General features: G+C 35.3%; 1 protein-coding gene across 2 annotated transcripts in view; it reads left to right on the top strand.

The window, feature by feature from the left end:
- kiaa1549l (KIAA1549-like ortholog) overlaps nucleotides 1-13,756 on the top strand; it is an 87,683-nt gene that overhangs the window by 67,624 nt on the left and 6,303 nt on the right. For both annotated transcript variants that reach the window (XM_015373742.1, XM_015373734.1), the window contains exons 13-17: nucleotides 1,569-1,759; nucleotides 5,840-5,970; nucleotides 6,822-6,946; nucleotides 9,140-9,372; nucleotides 11,217-11,349. In XM_015373742.1, coding sequence (XP_015229228.1) covers nucleotides 1,569-1,759; nucleotides 5,840-5,970; nucleotides 6,822-6,946; nucleotides 9,140-9,372; nucleotides 11,217-11,349 — 813 coding nt within the window. The remainder of the gene's footprint in view (nucleotides 1-1,568; nucleotides 1,760-5,839; nucleotides 5,971-6,821; nucleotides 6,947-9,139; nucleotides 9,373-11,216; nucleotides 11,350-13,756) is intronic.

Here is a 13,756-nt window from a genome sequence, read left to right as displayed (position 1 = left end):
ACTAGTCTGTTCCTCTTGTTATAGCTCTCTGAATAGCAGTATTTTAAAGATTATACCTTTTACAAAGAAGTTATAATATAGCATTATTAGAATAGAATAGAATAGAATAGAATAGAATAGAATAGAATAGAATAGAATAGAATAGAATAGAACAAATACCTTTATTATCCCACAATGGGGAAATTCTGGTGTTTACAGCAGCAAAAAGATTATAGGAAAATTGTCGCACAAATGTGGACCTTAGAAAAATGTATGAGAATAACATAATAGTGAAGAGTTAAAAGATAAACAATAGAATACTGTACTGTAAAATGTTTTAACAATATATAAAATTCTGCACCTGGAGAATACATAACCATTATACACCTATGGACATTTTTACAATAATGGATATTTAAAAGTAGCAGTAACATAAGAGATATGCAAAATGACAGCAGCATGTTCTTTAAGTGACTAAGGTAGAAACTGTGCAAAGTCCACATGAATGTAACAACTTATTGAGGTTGTTGGGAACAGTGGTGGCGAAAGAACACTTTTGTCTGCACACATGAAATACTTTCAGCGTACAGTTCTCTTGTTCACATACGTCAGAGCCAAACTGATTAAAATGCAGAGCTTCACTCCCAACACCCCTCATCACTTGAGCTATAGATTAATTTATAAGACAGAGTGCAAAAAAGTAGAAACTAATGAAGCATTCAGGTTCTGCCCACAGAGCAGTTACCTCACACATATAAAGATCCTGCTATCTCAATTTGTACAAAAAAAAAAAGGGAGCTGTTAAAATCATTTTTATTGAATATTAAAAACATTAAACCTCCTTACAGACCACACATGCTACTTTATGTTCTACCAATATTTGTCGATAAGTAAAGAAAAAGCAAAGAAAAACTCTTAAATGCAGAGAGATGGTGACTCCTAAAATGTTAAACAAGAACCTCACACTATGTCCTCTCCAACCCTTTCATCCTACTTGTTAGTGCATTTTCCTGCTAGACTAGCTAGAGCAGCACTTTGAATAAAACCCTGAGTGTGGGTGTGAGTGTGTGTGGATGCTAAAAAAGATCACCCTTCAGGGTAGTAGAACACATAGATTTTTCAGTTTGCTCCAGCTGCTATCAGGCCAGAATGTGTGTCAGATAATTTATGAATCTGAAACCCAGTAGTTGTGATATTTTCAGTCTAAATTGGTCTTAGTAGTTGTCTATTCAGGCACACTTGATTGTTGCTTATCTTGTATCTTGCTTAACCTAATCACAGAAACAGCCTTTTACTTGACAACTGCTTTTTGGAGTTTTACCTCTATTTATCCGTTTAACCAGAAACAGAAAGAAAATGAGGAGCCACAGAACAATTGCTCTGTATTAACTTAAATGCATCAGAGTTTTCCTTTTTTAAAACTTTTAAAAGTGCTGTTTGCAGCTATGCTTAGATGCTTATCTATGCATGTACTGCCGGAGAAGCTGGACTAATTTGTCTTTTAATCTTTTGTAGTCAAATACATTTTTAGAGTAACAGGAAAACTCATGAACACTCATCTTTCATTCTCCATTCTTTCTTTACATCAGCCAGTCCAGGGATTCGACTATGCCAAGCAGCACCTGGGCCAGCAGGGAGGAGATGAGGAGACGCTGCCTGTCAGTCAGGATACTTTAGTGATGTCCCTTCAAATTCGGGACACATCACTGTCACTAGAAAAGGCGCTGCAACAAGACGGGACGGCCAACAAGAAAAACCTCACCGCTGACAAACACAAAAGGTAAGATACTCCCGATTAAAATTTTTTTTTATGTTGGTAACCTTATTAGGTGTTATTTTTTTCTGTTTCTTTGTTTTTTCAAAACTGTGCCCAAGCTGTAATGTTGAATATTGTATCTACAAATTTGTTTTTTTATGAACATACAAGAAAAGGTGAAGAAATTACCAATATGGTAGAAAAAAAGCAATTTAGCTTTTTGTTTTTGGATTATTTCCGAGTAGTTATTATATTGAAAGTATTGCCGAAGCAGTCATTGTTAGAGCTCAAGGTTTTGCTACAGTATGGTAAAGTTTTTTACCTTTAAAGTTTTGTCTCATTTACCATAGAAAAGAATCCTTTGAAAACAAACATGTATTTAATGTAATATGATCCAATTATAATGCACATTGCTTTAAAATAGTTTACCCTTCTAAACCTTATATCATTGGATGTAGAGGCCAGAATTTAGTGTCAGATATATAATAATCAATCCTGTTAATGATTCAAACAATCAATATACTCTGCAGCTTGCCAAGGGGATGACCAGCTGCTACTTGATCAGCAGCTGCTTTAATATTCATAAAACATAAAAAATGTTGGGCAATCAAAAGCATTTATGCTACTTAATAACTTAATATTTAAGCAAATAACCTTTGGTTTGTCAAGTATTACCCTGTTCATAGTATTAGCAAAATAGATGGAGTGATTCAAGCACAAGTGATCTCAAACAGCAAAATCTTAAAACATTATATCACAACGATATAAATATGCAAATATTTAAAATAAAAATATACAACTTTTTCCACAGAAGCGAGTTAATCAGTTTTTTTTTCAGCAACTCTTTACCTAGGCTAGTACAATTCAACTTTAACTGCTATTTAAAATGTGACGAAAAGAGTGACAAAATACTAATGAAATATTTACGTTAGAAGTAGAAAGGGAAAACAAAAAAAAAGTCTGAAAAACTTTAACAGTAAGATTGTTTGATATCACAGTTTAAGTGTAACTATGAACAGTAAGAACTGGGCATAGTGGTGCTACTTTAATGTGTATTTGTGTTTTTTCTTTTTTTTCACATTGAATCTTAGTGATTCCCTAAGTGGTAAAACAGCTCAGTTGAGTTTTTGCACCAGTAGATGCTGGTACAGGCTTTCATCTTCATAGACCAGTATTCAATAAATATACAACTCACTCAGACACAAGCTCCATACATAGTTAGTCATCCTGTACTCAGCTGCCTCAGCAGCACTGTCTTTGGACATTGCTAAGTCTGTACTTCTGCTTCTGCAGCTTATCTCCCCCTGCTTCGGTTTTCCAAATCTTCAAACAGTTTGTGTGTTTTTCATACTCTTCTATAACAAGAAGAGTAACCTTCTTTTTACATTTCTTAGTCCATCCATCCATTTTCTGACACTCTTTATCCTAAGCTGGGTCACGAGGGGTGCTGGTGCCTATCTCCAGCTGTCTACAGGCGAGAGGCAGGGTGCACCCTGGACAGGTCGCCAGTCCATCTCAGGGTTACATTTCTCCAATTATTTTTTTTTTCGTATTCCTCCAGGGTTTTTAGAGTTAAAACCATGAAGGCTTCCCTATGGAAACTTATAATCCTTCATCCTATTGTTAAAAACCTCCAGACAATCTGTACCATAATTCTTTGACATATCTCTGTATATGCAGGTGTCAGGAGGATGAATAGAGCATTTATTGGATCCAGATCCCATTATTACAGCTTGGATGTTTCCTAGTTGTGCCATCTTTCCTTGTGGTTGTAGAAGTACTAAGAGCGTCCTGGAATTTAAAAAATTTTATTACCTAAAATGAATAATCCCCCTCTTCACTTTAACCTTAAGTCGACCATTCAACTTATTTAACCCATCTCAGTGTCCTTCTTTTGACAGCAACCACACTTATATAGCAATTTTTTAATAGAATGTTTTCAGTTTTTGTTTTTTAAATAAGAAAAATGTAAATGAACCGGGATCTCACCCGAGCCTCGGAAGAAGTGTCCTTGCAAATCCAGGTGGTGGCAGATGCAAAAGATAAAATTCAGGTTCTCCTATTTTCTAAATGAAGACTTAAGCTTGGTTTGTCTTCAGGATGGTCAGGAACCTATCTTCTGTCTCCCCCAATTCCACTTTAAATGTTAAATGTTATGCAATTTTTAATCATATAGGAGTAAGACATTGTTTAAATAAAATAAGAGATCAATCTTGTCTTTATAAGTTTATTTGAAGGCAAGCACAGATCAGAACATCGATAAGCAACAGATTTAAGGAACAATTAATGACAGAGACCTCTTTGATCAGTAATGAGAAAATAATACCAATACCATAGATCTCCAATGAAATGAGATAAGGGTTGCAGGACCCTTGAAGACTTAGACTCCCTCACACAAAAATGCAACGTCACAAAGTGAAACATACTCATTCTTCAACTTAGTAAGAATACCATCATGCAGAAAATCTCCAACAACAAAACAGATATAGACAAAAAAAAGAGGTTGATGAAGCATTTAAAAAAGGATTTGCTAAATCAACAACCTTTCAAGCAATTACTTTATAATTCTGTTTTGATCAGTCTTGTGAATGGTCAAAAATTAGTCAAGAACTATTTAATTGATGGAGGGAAACTTAAAAAGATACTTCAGTGGTGCACTGCTGATAGATAGTCAGAGGGATGTGAGGGAGCACATCTGGGTCACTGCTGGCTAACGATAACGTTTATAGCTGGTTAACTCTATTTTAAGTTTCCCAAAACCCAGTTAGTAACTTAAATTTTTACTATTAACAACAAATTCTAGTAAGGTATTATCTAATGAAAAACAACCAACAAAACAAGCACAGAGCTTCGGTTCAGCTGAGCTTTTAGCTTGATTTGAAATCCTGGCTCTGTTTGGTCTTTGGTCCAGTGCACTCCTGCAGATGCATTGAAAGAAAGATCAAACACAGATTGTATTTGTCGCTGCCTGCTGTGTTCAATGATTGCACAGAAAACAGATCCAAGTTTGAAGAATGAAATCCAGCCAGCAACTTGGTCATTAACTTAAATTGATTTGTTAAGTGGAAAGTTTTGTTTATCAGTTGGCGACATCGCAAGGATCCTTGCTGTAATGCAGCAACAGCTGGGATTATACTGTTTATTATTCATTCCTTTCTTTAACTGTTTCATTATTTACTAAATTCCAGCTGCTAAAATGATATGTATTTAAAATTTCCTTGTACTCATCTTCTGAGATATTATATATATATATATATATATATATATATATATATATATATATAAAATGACACCCCTCACCAATATTTAAAACTGTCTGTTTCTTATATGATGAAACGTGTGGTTTATGCACACACACATGCATACCACAACTGTTTCCTTTTTTTCATATTTCCTTCTTTTTTTTTTTTTTTTATATTTCCAATAAAGTTAAAATATTCAACTAATATTGATATGATGTGTGCGCTGGAAACAGTAGTGAGCCTCCTTGCTTTTCTAAACAAACTTTGCCAATAAAGCTTATTCCAATTGAGAATTTGTGAAGACTTATGGCTTACTTAGGACACGAATGCATGTTGTTGAAAAAACAATTAAAGCATGTTTAACTTTACGACATGTGGATACCTGTAGTTTGAAAAAATGTAGAACTTGTGCAATTTTGCATCATTTTGCATCAAAAGATTCACAATTTGTTTTAATTTCCTTAGGCTAAAAAATAAAACAATGCTGCTTACACATGCTCTGTTTTTGTATTTCTTAATAGCGCTCCACAGCTGTTATATTTTTCATTTATAAAAGAAATATGACAAAGCATTTTGAAATTTGTAACATTACATATCATTTCAACAATGCGATATCAAAAACAACATGCAAGTTGTATAACACAGTTACACAACTTCACTGTCTAAGTGATATCATTAGCGGTAAGTAAAATGATTTTGTCATCAATTTTGTTTGTTTCAACAAAAATTAATTTATGGATACAAGCTTTTGTGGAGTAGAGGGAAAAGGTGAGGTTATAAAAGGGAAGGGATGACATAACCTGGCTACCAGCCCAGCTTCCTGAGAGCTCACCGCCTTTCCTGTTGCTATGGTTACTTGCAGTAAGTTGCCAAGTGAAGATGGTTCCGTCATCAGCGACGAATCAGAGAGGCTGAATTCTAAGAGGGGCCTGACGGTGCCCAAAGTCAAAGCGCAGCAAAAACTGACAAAGGAGGAGACCCACAGGAGGGACGGTGAGAGTCACAGATAGATGAAAATACAAATGGTTCTTTCTACCATTAAACGCACACATATACACACTCATACATATATATCCCTTTTTGTACAAAGGGATTTGCATTGTTTAAGGTTTTCCACCACACAATGGGTCATTTAAAAAGAACGTTCCTTCACTGCAGTTTTTCCGTAGTCATAAAGGTAGCCTCCCAGGTGGTACATGAATATGCATAAGACAGACACTTTGCTGAGACGATACAGTGTATTAAGCTGCTGGGTACTTTGACAAACCACCGTCAGCATATACACACACACATACTGTACACATGTTCTTAGACTCAACATCAAAAGTTCAGAAAGACCTCGTTAAGCCTCACAACATGTGTTCCACTAAATTCAGTGGTATTTTTAATAATGGCATTTTATGTCCCCTCTTCTGAGGCTAAATGCTGTTAATGTGTTGGGAGCAAGTCATATCCTGTTCCCTTTATTCTACTTGTAGATTTGATCCAAACTGTTAGATTCTGTCTTTCTTATGGCTAGATCTGAATAATTTATCAGCTGAGTTAAGTAAAACTGGAACTGAATCTTATTTCGTCTGATGTTGGATAAAGAATAAAAGTGCTGTGTCAGTTTCTTTCATTTATCAAACAGATGCATTGCCACAACACTGGAAGCCAAGGCTGTCCTTGTGATCTATTGTCTCTGTCAACAGCTTCATTTACTGAGACAGAATACTTTTATGTAACACAATCCAGAAACCAGTGGCTGACAGGGTTTCTGTAGGAATCCTGCTTTGATTGATACTCTAATGATTATTGGTATTTTTTTTGTCTCTTTGATCGTGAACTTCTTCTCTGTTCTTCAGACCAATACGACACATCTTCTGGTTCCCTGCAGCTCATTTCCATAAAGCCACTTACAGCACAGACAAACTGCTCCCACCCTGCATCATCCGATCGCAGCCAGGACTCGGTCATTGTCAATGGAGAGGTGAGGTAACCTCACGCATTTAAACAGAAGTTAATGTCCAATGGGCATGATTAATATTTGCAGGTACAATGCTTTAAAACCCTTTTAGCCAATCTAAAGATTTATTTTAACATCACATTTTAAAAGTTTCAGTCATCAAATAAAAACAGTGTTGGTTTGAGAAAAGTATAACTAAATTCAAAACAAAAAGGCTTTTCAGTTCATTTTTATTTCATTTATCAATAGCAAAGATAATTAATCATAATTAATCACTTATATGGCCCTTTGTGAAAACTAATTGCTTAAATTGAATGTTATTTCCAAAGTCTGTATTTCAACATAAACAGTCTCAACCAGGTCTGATTACTGTCACACTTATAGAGGCAAGAAACCACTAAGCCAGCATCAAGTAGGCTAAAACATCGCACACAGCAACACTTAATGCCTCCATCTAAAATGATTGAAACAGATGAGAAGGTAAATAATGAGTTTTTCAATCTGGGTAGGTTTACAATGCCAATGGTTAGCTTTTTTCTTTATTTAACTACTACTTGTAGATGATAATTTATCTTCCTACACACATTTAAATATGATTAAAATGTTCTTTAACACTAAAAATATTTTAGTGACAATTCACCACCGTTATCTGCAGAGATGTACACGTCCGTTTATGCTGACACCCATGCATGCATTTTGAACCCAAAGTAAAGGACAGAATTGTCAGAGCCTTTGATATTTCATTACTATCACTTAGATTTTTTTGTTGGTTTGTTTGCTTGTTTTTTGCGATTCTGGAAGAAGGACTTTGTGATTTTCTTTCAGTGGAATACTTTGGGCCTTATGTTTAAAATTTCCAGACAGCGGCACTAAATTGTGCGTTAATTTTTTTTTGTATGCAATAAGTAGGGGTGTTGTGGGTACAAAGACTACTGCTCCAATGGTAAGGCATGGAGACCTGTTAGGTTCATCATAATGAGGGGTTTGCATGTTCCACAGGCAGTTTGAAAATGGCTGCAAAAGAAAAGATAAGGTTTAATAATGGCGTTGATAATAATAATTATTCAAAACATACCAAATAATGATAATACTAATATTTACAGTGCACCTTTCATACGTCGTAAAAAATAAAGCAATGAAAATAACAAAAGTTTAAGTTAGAAATAAAAAATAGAAAATACCAGTCCTCTCGAACAGAGGAGTCAGATATACTGCAGATTCGACTATGAAGATCTGGATTTTCACCATCTACTGCAGAATGAGGGAGACCCATAATATTTTAATACAACATAACTTTGAGCAGAAACCACTAAAGATCATTGAGGGAGAAATAAGTCACTGTTGGGCAAGTAAGAGAATAAGAGATGTCTAATTTCACCCCCATCTATCTTTACAAGCTCTTTTGATATTCCATTGTTTTTTTATAAACATGCTACTGTACATTAGTTCAGTCACTTTTTTCATTTTAGTTTAATTGTGTGAAGATTATTTGACATCCTGCTGTATTCATTTGTGCTGGCCCGTGTAGGTTGTTTTTCTTTATTAATATTTCTTTTCTATATTTACATGCATAAAGAATCTATCTCCATCCTCTGGACTTATACCAATGCCTCCTTTAAGGCCAAAATTACCGTAAAAAGGTTTTGCATGTCAGTTTGCACCTCACTTTAAAAAATATGCAAAAAATACAGCCGCAGTTGAGTTAAATATTTAGAAAACCGCTTTCTAAGTGGTAAATGTTTACATTTCCAGTTCCTCCATCCATTAATTTGCACAGTTTGTTTATTATAATATGTTTGGCATATGGATGAAGGTACACGGGAGGAAAAAACACTTTGCACACACTGTCAGCCGGATTGCAGTTGCAAATCATTTTGCGCCTTCTTTAAAGATCCACTCTGCGCTTACAAACACATCTACACATGCTTTTGGATACTCAAACCTTCTGAAGATCAGGCCTTTTATGTTGAGTTTGTATTTTTATAGCTATATAGTTATTATTGTACATGTCAGAAAAAAAAGGTAGATACTTTATTGTCTGTCTGAAAACATATTAACCCATGAATCTTTGTTTAACAAGAAAACAAAGAATATGTACTTTAATGATTTAGTTTAATCATATTTACCTAAAATCTGAGAAAGCAAAATGAGCATTATGAGTATTCTGTTTTTATCATCTTGTCTTTAGTTGCATTCATTGATATCTTCACTCTTTAGGTTAACTTGGCACTGAAGCAGAAATCGGACATCGAGCACTACAGAAACAAGCTGAGGCTAAAAGCTAAGAAGAAAGGTTATTATGATTTCCCATCTACTAATGGTAGCAGTAGCGGAGGTCGAGCCTTGGTGCAGAAAAAATGGTACGACTATGAAAGAGAATCTGGTGAAGATGGCAGACCCCTGGAGCCAGACGATGAGCGAGGGTCCACATTTGTTAAGGCTCATGGAAGGTAAGGGCTGAGTTTTTAATTGTGTTAACAGATATTAAGGCTCAAGAAAGTTTAAGAAAGACTTTAAGTTTAATAATCTACAAAAAGTTCTTAACAAATGTAAACAGCTGTCTGGAATACATGAGTGTTGTATTGTAACCCTGTACAAATGAACATTTAATTATACGCCATAAGAAACCAGAACAACTTACGCTTGTAAAGTTTTTGCTGTTCCTCTCTCAAAGATGATTTTGTCACAACAGATTTGATAGTAGCAGTTACGACTACACCCTCCCACGCTGCCATGTTTATTTTGTTTCAGAAGTGGGCTGGGCAGCTCTTACTTTCATCACGCTTACAATCCATGTATTGCCTTACTGCAATATGATTACCCAATCCATTTAAGGTCAGTCAGTTCAAGCAGAAACAGTTCATTTTGGATTCTAGTGTGCTTGTGAACACTAGAATCCATTCACTCTAGAAATAAACAAATATCGAGAGAATTCCTTTTGTATAGATGTCAGGGATCACTGCAAAAATGATATAGAAATAGGTAAAAATGTCTTAAATTAAGTGTATTAATTATTGATTTGAGTAGGTGTATAAGATGATTTGGCAATGGAGTGAGGATTTTTTTACTTTTAAAATAAGATAATTAGATGATATGCACTTAAAATAAGACAAAGCAATTATTTTTTTCACATTTTAAATGTAAATTGTCTTGTTCCATTGGCAAAGCCTCACTTACTTCCTCAATTCAAGAAACAATGCAATCATTTTAAGAAAAAATAGTAGTTTTAAATACAAATTCGTCTAAGTTTATTAAACTTCTTATACTAAAGATGACTGTATTAGAATCTGCCAAACAAGCTTTTATTTGTGTGGATTGTTCTTTTTTTCATCTGCATAAGGGGATTACCACCCTTGCCAGATCTCCAATAGGTTTCCGAAATGGAACTATGACATACTGGGGCCATCCTTTGGTTCATTCAGTCAAGGTTATTGAAGTATCAACACTATTGACTTAGAGGGATGAAAGCAGATGTACACCAAACATTTTAGATCTCTATTTGTAAATATTGAAAACCATGTGCATATTACTACCGCTTTCCAACTGTGCACTCCTTTGTGTTGGTCTTTAACAGAAAATCTCAACAAAATACACTCAGAGTGAATATTTTCCATGACACTGTAGTTCAGCTTCATTGGATTGATGCCTGTTTTTTTGATGATGATTGCTAAGCAAAAACTGAAACCTTCAGCATGCACTAAGCCATTTGTATGTCTAGACAAAAATAACTTATATGATAAAAATATTTAAAAGCTGAACCCTGATTAGGATCAGGTAAAAAAAGAAGTTAAGCTGGGTTGTTAGATGCGAGTGGAAAAAGCTGAATCTGTTTGATGACCCAGAGAAGATTGGATTTGCATTTTAACAACACTCCACCCTAACAAATAAAGGAAGCATTTTCCTCACAGAGAATAAGTACAATAGACATATTCTAGCTACAGTGACTGAATCAGTATACTGGTATTATTTTTTTCAGTTAATATAATAGCTAACATGTAAACTAAAAGAATAATGCAACTAGAAACATATTGTTTCACTTGAAATATTATCCTTTTTTGTCTGAACCACTTCTAGTGGCCTTTTCAAATCGATTCCAATTACTTTCCAATTACTTTCCTTACCTTGTACATTATGCCTGAAGCAGAAAAAAAAAGTAATGTACTTTACATGGTTCTCTTTTTACCTATTTAGCCACAGGCTAATTGACCTGGCAACCAGAATGCTTTAAATAAAGAATTGTTTTTGCTTTAGGCTTGAATTGTGTTGCATTCACTGCATTTACTCTAATTGGCAGGCATTCTCAGGTCGGACAGATGGCCTATCGCAGCAGACAAAGTCTAAGCAGCCCAAGTCCTGGAGGAACAGAGATGGACCTCCTTGTAATGAGAGAGAGACCCAGAAGAGGCATCCGCAACAGTGGCTATGATGTAAGGCACATGTCAGCACGTACCAGCTGTTTGAGCCCAAGAAAAAAAGCTAGTTAGTAGCTGAAAGACATCTCTGTTTTTAAGAGCCATTATTAAGTTAGCACTGTGGGAGCACTGCAGGCATTGTGAGATGCCTCAAACTCCTCAAAACCAGCTACAAAATAATACTCTGATTTTTAAATTAAAAAGGTGTGCTTTTACATTTGCATTTTGTCACATCCAGTAAATGTACACACAGAAAAATGTAATGGTGATGTTGCACACATATAGCTGACATGGGGAATTTGGATTGATTAAATATTGACCTGGAAATATACCAATATGTTTTTTTTAAGATGGGCTTAATGTTTTTTCCTAAGTATTGTGATCAAAATGTCCCAATCAATTAATCAAGCAACACTGAAAAATACGTTCCATAGTTATACAATGAATAGTCTAGTAGAAAACCAGATATTGAAAGTATGAACACTATGAAATCCTGTGAGACTCAGTATACAAGCTGAACTATACATCACCTGAGAGAAATTACTTATGTATGATAAAAAGTAAAGATTTAAAAAGCTCTGCTGTTTGATATACAATGCATCTGCAGCTGAACGGCTTCTCTCTCTATTCTGATATTTTTCCATCATGGTTCTGTGTACAGCTTTTGTGGTTTTTGAATCTGAATATGTTTAGGCTCAAATGGAGAGTTGGAAATATTTCCCTGAATATAGGTAGAGTTGACCCTTGGCCTCTACATTCTAAACTGTCTAAATTGAATGGAGCATATATGAAAACTGCTGTTGCCATTTTTAGTTTTAGACATGAACGGCATTTAATGTCTATTACGGTCTGAGCATCAACAAAATAACTCACAGTCAAAAGGATTAAATTATAGAGGAATTTTGACTCATCCTTTAGAAAATAATATATTTCATACCCTTTCATTATCATGTGTTGGTTTGCAATGAGTTTTTCTAAATCCTGGCCTTTGTGAATACACAGGGACTGCTCTGGCTGCAGATTCAAGGCTCTTTTTTTCTGCTTCTCCAGGAGGTCTGATTTATTCGGTGCTCTGGGCTGGCTCTACTGTGGCTGCTCTCTTTTTTTGCACAGGAAGTAGGACAGCCTCAAATTCTATAAAATTTCTCACTGTATTGGTATACTATAGATGGACCCAGTATGACAAAAAGTATGACCAGATATACACTAAATTGGTTAAGAAAACAAACACTGCTATGCAACCCTGTTTAGATGCCAGTTTTATGTTATGTTGATACAACAAAATGGAAAAATAAACCCTTTTCACATGGCGTTTAGTGTGTTCACTTTATGTGGACATCAAAAAAAATCTCATGTGTGCATACCCTTTAACTAGTACTTTTCTGGGCTAATTTCAAACATTGAGTTTTCTTGAGTTGGCATCTGTCATCAGTTATAGAAAATCAGTTCAAGCAGAAATATGGTTTCAAAGGAATAAAAATGAATACATTTAAAAATGGCATCAGTCAGGAAAAAAATTATAATCCCCAACTGCGTGTGAAGGTTCTCAGTCATCCAGGTCATAGTCATTCCAAAAAAAGAAAATTAAAAACAATCCACTGGACTTTGTTTTCGAGTTTGAAGACGTTTTGCTTCCCATCCAGGAAGCTTTTTCAATTTAAAATGTCAGGAAAAGCGTTGAGTTTGGGGTTTTATACAGTAGCCCAAGAAAGCCTTGTTTTTGTCTTGAAAACATGGAAATTGGAACAGACGAAAGGTTCCACCCATTTGGAATGGGGGTCGTTGTATGTATGAAAGGAAAATACAGGAACTGATTACAGAGGCTCCTCAGAAGCTGTTGGGGTTTTACATCCTTTATTTTGTTATCTGAACAGTCTAGACAAGGGGTCTTTAACGTCTCCAGTCCAAGGACCCCCAAACTGATTGCGAGATGGAGCGGGGACCCCCTAATTTTATATATATTGTATGAAATAGTGTTATATCAAACTGCTACTATAGTCACTCTACTACATATGGAGTTATGCAAAAAAAGTTATTTCACCCTGGGATTATAAAAATATTTCTGATTCTGATTCCTCGTTGATGGGACAGGTGTTGTGAGTGAAACGAAACGGTGCCCAGCTTGAATGAGCTCCTGTGTGTCGCTGAATGTGTGCATTGATGACTGAAAGACATCTTCTGCCTCCATTTATCTGTTTACTACAGTCTGTTGAATCCGTGAAGTGAAAAATTGCAGCGGGGAATATAAACAAAAACCCTAATCAACCAAAACTTTCGCGACCCCCATGCAGTACCTCTGCAGACCCCCTAGGGGTCGCAGACCCCCTGTTGAAGACCTCCTCTGTTAAAGACCTCTATCATTCTCTGAAACATAATATAGAACAGTACCATTCAACACAATATGGTATCTAAAAGCATCTAG

The sequence above is a fragment of the Cyprinodon variegatus genome, unplaced genomic scaffold (assembly GCF_000732505.1).
Source record: "Cyprinodon variegatus isolate N-32 unplaced genomic scaffold, C_variegatus-1.0 Scaffold5, whole genome shotgun sequence".
Taxonomy (NCBI): Eukaryota; Metazoa; Chordata; class Actinopteri; order Cyprinodontiformes; family Cyprinodontidae; genus Cyprinodon; species Cyprinodon variegatus.
The sequence above is the reverse complement of the archived record's forward strand: the minus strand, read 5'-3'. Positions and strand labels throughout refer to the sequence as shown.